Raw genomic sequence first — 7,112 nt, 5'->3', positions numbered from 1 at the left:
TTAAGGAATACCAAGTTCTTGTAGCAACTTAAGAACCCATAGTATTTTGACTCCAACATCTGCAAGACATCTAAATTCAGCTTCTATAGATGAGCGACTCACTGCCATTTGCTTTCGACTACACCAAAACACTGGGTTATTGCCAAGAAAGACACAATATCCATTAGTAGACCTGTGATCTTCAATGTCACTCGCCCAATCTGCATCCGCAAAGACAAGAGTACAAAGATCAGTAGACTTTTGAAAACAGAATCCATGATAATACACACCTGAAAGATAATGAAAGGTCCTTTTTAAAATTGTCCAGGGATGTTGCTTGGAATTTTTCATGAATTGACTAACTCGATTCAGAGATGGAGATCTTTGGATGAGTTAAGGTTGCATATTGCAACCCTCCAACAAGAGACCTACAGAGAGTTGAGTTTTCATATGGTTCAGACCCTTTAGAAATCAACTTGAAAGAGGATAGCATAGGGGTGGGGACAGGCTTGGAGCTAAAGAGGCCTACACGTCTTAACAGATCAAGAATATATTTTGATTGTGAAATGTGAAGCTCACCAGTGCCAAGCATATTGAATTCTAAACCAAGGAAATAATTCAAACTACCTAAGTCTTTAAGAGAAAATTTAGAGTTCAAGTCAGTGATTAAAGCATCAATTTCAGTCTTGCTATTGCCAATTATAACAATATCATCCACATAGGCGAGTAAATATGTAGTAGAATGTTTAGTATGTCGAACAAATAAAGAAGTATCAGCCTTGGTATTAGAAAAACCATAAGTGAAGAGATTATAACTGAGTTTAGCAAACCAAGTTCTTGGAGCTTACTTGAGGCCATAAATGGCTTTATCAAGCTTGCGCACTAATGAAGGGTTGTTGGACACAAAGCTAGGATGTTGTAACATAAAAACATCCTCAGTTAAATCACCATTCAAGAAGGTGTTGTTAAAATCAAATTGGCGAAACGGCCAACCATATATAACAGCAAGGGAGAGAATAATCCAAATTGTAGAAGGATGAATCATAGGGCTATAAATTTAGTGAAAATTGATTCCTTCAATTTGATGACACTTTTTGGCCACCAAACGGGCTTTATATTTTTTGATACTATTATCAGGACCCCTTTTAACTATATAAATCTATTTATATCCAATAATAATAGAATTGGAAGGAAGGTTAATGAGATGTCATGTATGATTCTTGATCAAAGCATCATATTTCTCAATCATGGCTTGGTGCCAATGAGCAAAGGATAAAGCCTGAGAAGAGTCTTAGGAGGATATTGAGTGAGATTAATGTTAGAGACAATAGCTAAATCTTTGGATTTAAAAGCATCAGATTTAGATCTGGTAATCATATTATGTGTATTAGATGATTTAGGAGTAGGTGAAGAAGTAAGAATGGTAGCTTTGAATAATTGAATTTCAAGACCAGATATAGCTATATAATCATGACTAGCATGCTGATCCGAAGAAGTATAGGGAACATAATTAAAGATAGGTAGTTGGGATGTATCAATACATTGATATTAGAAGTGGAATCATGATGAAAAACTTCATATGTGTTAAGTGTATTAATATTAAGCGTAGAATTAGAAATAAAAGAAGTGGAGTCTGGTGTGATAAGTAAGGAATTAGAATTGGGAATAAGAGGTATAGGAGGCACAGAGGTAATTGTATGAGACAAAGAAGAAAAATCAGATTTAGCAGAAGCATTAGATGAAAAGAAAATTGAAGATGAAAATAGTTTTTAATCAAAGATAACATTTGTTACAATTAAAATTTTTCCTTCACGAGTAAGACATTTGAAGCCTTTGGATTGAAGAGCATAACCAAGTAAAATGCATTGTTGAGATCTAAAATCTAGTTTATGATGGTTGAAAGGTCTGGTGTTGGGGTAGCATGCACAACCAAAAACTTTGAGTATGTCATAGTTGGATTTAATGTTATGAAGCTTCTCATAAGGTGATGTAAAATCTAAGACTTTGGTGGGTAGCCTATTTATGAGGAAAGCAACGATAAGAAAAGTTTCTTCTCAATAGAGAAGAGGCAATTGAGTAGTAGCTAAGAGAGCCAAATCCATCTCAGTCACATATCTGTGTTTGCGTTCAACAACTCCTTGTTGTTGATGTATGTAAGAACAAGAGAGACAATGAACAATACTCTGATCTTGTAAAAATGTCCTAAATGTGTTAAAAAAGAATTCTTTGTCATTATCAGTTTGAATGGCTTTGAGAGAGTAGCCAGTTTGTCTTTCTATCAATACTTTAAACTGCTGGAAAATAGAGAAAATTTGAGACTTGGATTGCATCAAATATAAACAAGTATAGCGTGTAAAAGTATCAACAAAGCTCGCATAATAATGAAAATCGGATCTAGAAACTGATAGAGTAGGACCCCAAATTTTAATAAACACAAGTTGCAAATGAGAAGTGTATTCAGTTTGAGAAAGGGGAAAAGGGAGAGCATGCATTTTTGCTATGCAACAATAGTCACAAACAAAATAATCATTAGCTGAATTTTGATTAATAGGAATATTACATTGTTTGAAGACGTCTTTTATAATAGAGTTAGAAGGATGTCCAAGCCTTCTATGCCATAAAGCAAGATTGAGATTACAAAAAGCTAAAAAAATATGAACAAAATTATGATTATATAATGGTGTTGGCACACATAAATTACCACAAGAATATAGTCCATGTCTAAGAATTTCTTGAAGAAGTGTTTACTTGTTGACCTGAAATTTAACAAAATAATGGAAGGGGTGAAATTAAAAAAAAAAACGTTGTCTAAACAAAACTTTGATACATTTACAAGATTCTTTGCAATTTTAGAAATGTGTAAAACATTCTTAAGAGTAAAGAGATGATTATTATAAGGATTAAGCAAAGAAGAAAAACCAGTATGTTTGATAGAGATATCATATCCATTTGTTATATATAGTTTGATGGTAATCAGTGGCTAAGAGAAGGGAGGTTGAATCTTAGCCCCTTTTTGCTGAGTATTACTTTCTGCCTTTTATGATAGCTTCAGGAGATTTTTCTGTTTTTTGTCTCATAACCAGTCAAGAGACATTTTCTTTGTCTCGTAACCAGTCAAGAGATATTTTTCAATTTTGTCTCATATGCAACAGAAACAGAAATGGAGTAGAAGAGAAAGAGAGAATCACAACAAGAAGTATCCTGGTTCAACTACTAAGTGCAATGCAGCCTACATCTAGTCTCCATCACAACAGTGATGGAATTTCACTATAATCAACTGATTACAGACACCAATTCTTTCCTAGAAACTACCCATTCCTATCCGAGACAAGTCCAGAATCTATCCCCAAAACTGAACTTGACTTGGTCACCTACCAAGCTTTCAACCGCAAAGTACTAACCCAACTTGCAAGGGAATCCCCACAGGATCATGAAACATAACACAGATGTACAAAGAAACTCTTAGACATCTATGGCTTTTTCTTTAATTTTTGCACTCTCTGCATTTTTCCTCTCACTGGCTTTTTTTTACAAACCTCACTCTGTTTACCTTTTTCACCATGAGACTCAGACAGATAAAACTAAAGAAAAGAATACAAAATGAAACACATTGAAGGAGAAGAACTTCTGTTAGCTTAGGGTAGCTATGAGAACTCTGTGCTTACTCTCCTTGATTCCAACCCTTGGCTGTTCACCCTTATTATAGAAGGGGAAGCTTCCAAGGTTGAAACCGGTTCAACCAAACCATCTTCTTCTTCTTCAATACAAAGGCCGGTTCAGACACAGAGAAGAGAGAGGAAAAACCGAAAGCAAATCAACATGCATGTACCTCTCTCTCATCCCTTCTCATCAAGCTTCATCAATCTGAACCTTCCATCTTGACTTTGTTCCCAAAAAAGAATTCTGACCCTTAATGAACTATTGATCCTTGACAGCTCCATCTGTTCCATTTTTGCTTCTTCCTCCATGCAGCTACAGTAGCTACCTTCTGTCTTGGATGAACAAAAGTGGAAACGAGCTTCACCTCAAGGATCTTCTTCTCTAACCGAGACGGATTACTACTACTTTTGGCATGGAGATCTTGAAACTTCTTCTTCACATCTTGTCTTTAGTGGCAAAAATCTCAGCCACACCATGCCTTAGATCTTTTTTTTACAAAGGCCATCATCAACCTAGCCATTTGCTTCTTCATAGCTTCTCTGTGATTTTCTATGATAGCTTCTACAATCTTCTTTCTCTGATGGAAGTGACAACCGAAACAAGAGAGAGAAGAGAGAAAAGTAACAAGTAAACTTTCAATGGAAGTAATGAATGATATTAATTTAAATTTAATTTCCACTTCCATTCTCCTATGCATAGTAACGTGTGGAGTCATTGAAAGCAATCAAATCACTTTTAATTTTCTCTTTTCTATTACCAATGCATGCAATCAAACCAATTTAATTTTGAATTCAATTCCACAAGAGGAAGTAGGTAACCGAACTCATCATGTTCCACTACTTCCTTTCTTCTTTCAATTTCGAACCAAAGCTTGTTGGTCTCACATCAAAAATTTTGGGCTCTTCACATGATACTTGTCCCAATAAGCATTTGCTTATGCATCAAAAATAATTCAGCCATAATGTTAAAAATTCTTTTTTGTACTAAGGCTGAATATTTTCTCAACATATTAGACTTATGTTGCTTTTAGCCCAATAATCAAATCTGCACAATAGCAAAATTATTAATCAACCAATTAGAAAAAATCAACTTAATAATTTTGCAATTAATTATTTTTAACAATGTTTGATCATCATTATATTTCAAATTTTCCAAACTCAACATAGTTGACCAGGCCCAGTATATTCAGCTGAAGAGATAAAGTTGGCAAAATTATGTGTGAGGTAGCGACTTGTACTAGTGTCTGAGTACCATGCAGTGTCAGCAACGAAAGAAGTGGAAATAAGGTAGGATTGTGACTGGTGAAAGGAGGATGAGGGAGGAGGGAGGAGGGAGGAGGATTATATGAACTAGTATTGACTGAATTAGAAGACTATCCATTGTATGTTTGATCAAATCGATAGAAGTAGTGTAAAGTTGAATCGCTTAGACGATTACACACTTGGCAGTAAAAACAATTTGTTGCTTGTCATGAATTTCTTTCACCATGTGCAAATTTTCCACCACAAGCACTTCTTCGTCCTCCAAAAATTCTTCCTGTAGATCTTGGATTGGACAAATTTTATTGAGCTAACTGAGTTTGTGCTAATCCAATGGAAAGTTGTTTGAACTTTTCAAGCATTTCTTCATAAGAAATAAGGAGAGTTTCAACCTTTCCAATGATAAAGAGTTCATGTTTGGTTTGAACAATTATAATGCAGTATGAATAATTTTCAAGAAGACCATCACATATGACTTCTATATGTGTTTCATTCAGGACATCATATCCAAGAGCAGTGAGAGAGTCACCAAATTTCTTGATAGTAACAAGATATTGGTTGATGGTGAGAAAGTTTTTCTTGACATTCTTGAGCTGAGTTCTTAATTGCTTAATCTTTGATTTGGTAGATTCAACAAATATTTGATAAAGTTTGTGCTAAATTTAAAGAGCAGATTTGCAATGTACAATTTTGAACGAACCATTAACAGATGCAAAGAGCTAAGAAAAATATTAAAATCATTTTGCATCCATTCAGTGTACGTATTTGAGATGGTACCTGCAATTTTTTCAGCATTAAAGGCATATTTTGCAGGTTCTTTTCCTTCAATAATATGATATTCCAAATTCTAACTCTTAATTGTGAAGAGAGTTTGTTGTTTTCATGTCATAAAATTAGTATCACCCAATTAGTCTATAATAAAATTGAGTGTATATTTGTTGTTGTTGGTTGTAGAAGCAGGAATAATGAGCGCCATGAATTCAAGATTCAAACTTTTGATACCATGTAAAAAGTTGATCTGCAATAAATTGTGCAAAAGAGATAATAGAGAACAAAGACTTTGTGCGACAAGAAAATATTTGAAATTCTTAGTATATAAGTAATATTTCTTTCAATTGTATTCACTTAGTTATTCAACTAGAGGTTATATATATAAGGGTGGAAGTAGTTAACTAATACCTCAACTAATAATACATCAAGAATCATCCCAAGAATCAGAAATAAGTTATTTCAGTTACTAGTGAACTTTAATTCTCTACATAATCAAACTAGAGAACTCTTTCTTGCTCCCCAAGTCAAGTCGAATTCGGATCTTGATATCCAAACTCTTGATCGTAAAAGTGATAAAACCTTATGCTTTTGGGATGTCTATCTCTAATTTTAGACGGATTATTTTAAACTTAATCTAATAATAATTGTATGTCTATTTTTAGGCCATTACCATGTCATTTAGGCCATGGTATCAACACTATTTTATAATTATTGACAACAACAAACTTTAATTTTATAGGAGGTAAATCAATAAAGTAGAAATCTGGATGAGTTTCCAGACTTTCTGTGACAAGCTAGTTTGCTCCTCTATTTTCGTTTATCTTTTTCGTTTATCTTTAGATGGACTTGAATAGTATTGTATGGGCGAATTTTTCTAAAAAACATTTCAAATGATATTATTTGTATGATCAAATGATTTTTTTATTTATTTTTTTTGGATGTTGGATCCAACGAGCTTTAGATGTGCTTAATTTTTTTTTTGGTTAACTGTTTTTTGTTTTTGTATTTGGTTTTTGTTATGGACTCTTTTTGTTAACGATGTGCAAAAAGTCACAAAAGTAGTTTAAGTCCTTTAGATGTTTGGGTAGCCCATTTGGTTAATTTTCGAACATTTAGACCTCTCATTACTCAGGCTGGTTTTGGGTAACGGACTCAGGCCTAAACAAATGACGAATAGGACCAATATAAAAGCCCATTTACTTTTTTGATGTACAAAGCCCATTTAATTTTGGATCTAAGAAGTAAAACCCCATCAACTTCTTAGTCCAAGAACACAAAGCCTCTCACATGTCTGCTTTATTTTTCAAACTGGCCATTGGAAGTTGAGGCCCAATACTTTTTAATAATTACGTGTCATTTACATTTACCAACAAATTCCAACCACAAAAAATTAAAAAGAAATTAACTTTCATACACTAATAATATAAATAAATTTTATAAAAT

At 33.6% G+C, this 7,112-nt stretch overlaps 1 protein-coding gene across 1 annotated transcript; it reads right to left on the bottom strand.

The window, feature by feature from the left end:
* Positions 1-1,024, bottom strand: LOC107632519 (uncharacterized mitochondrial protein AtMg00810-like). Its single transcript, XM_016336192.1, has 3 exons — positions 828-1,024; positions 343-668; positions 1-200 (listed from the first exon to the last, which is right to left on the bottom strand). The coding sequence occupies exons 1-3, from the start codon at positions 1,022-1,024 to the stop codon at positions 1-3; spliced, it is 723 nt and encodes a 240-aa protein (XP_016191678.1).

This window comes from Arachis ipaensis, chromosome B03 (assembly GCF_000816755.2).
Source record: "Arachis ipaensis cultivar K30076 chromosome B03, Araip1.1, whole genome shotgun sequence".
NCBI classification, from domain to species: Eukaryota; Viridiplantae; Streptophyta; class Magnoliopsida; order Fabales; family Fabaceae; genus Arachis; species Arachis ipaensis.
Note: the sequence above shows the minus strand (reverse complement) of the source record. Positions and strands in the feature narration are given on the sequence as shown.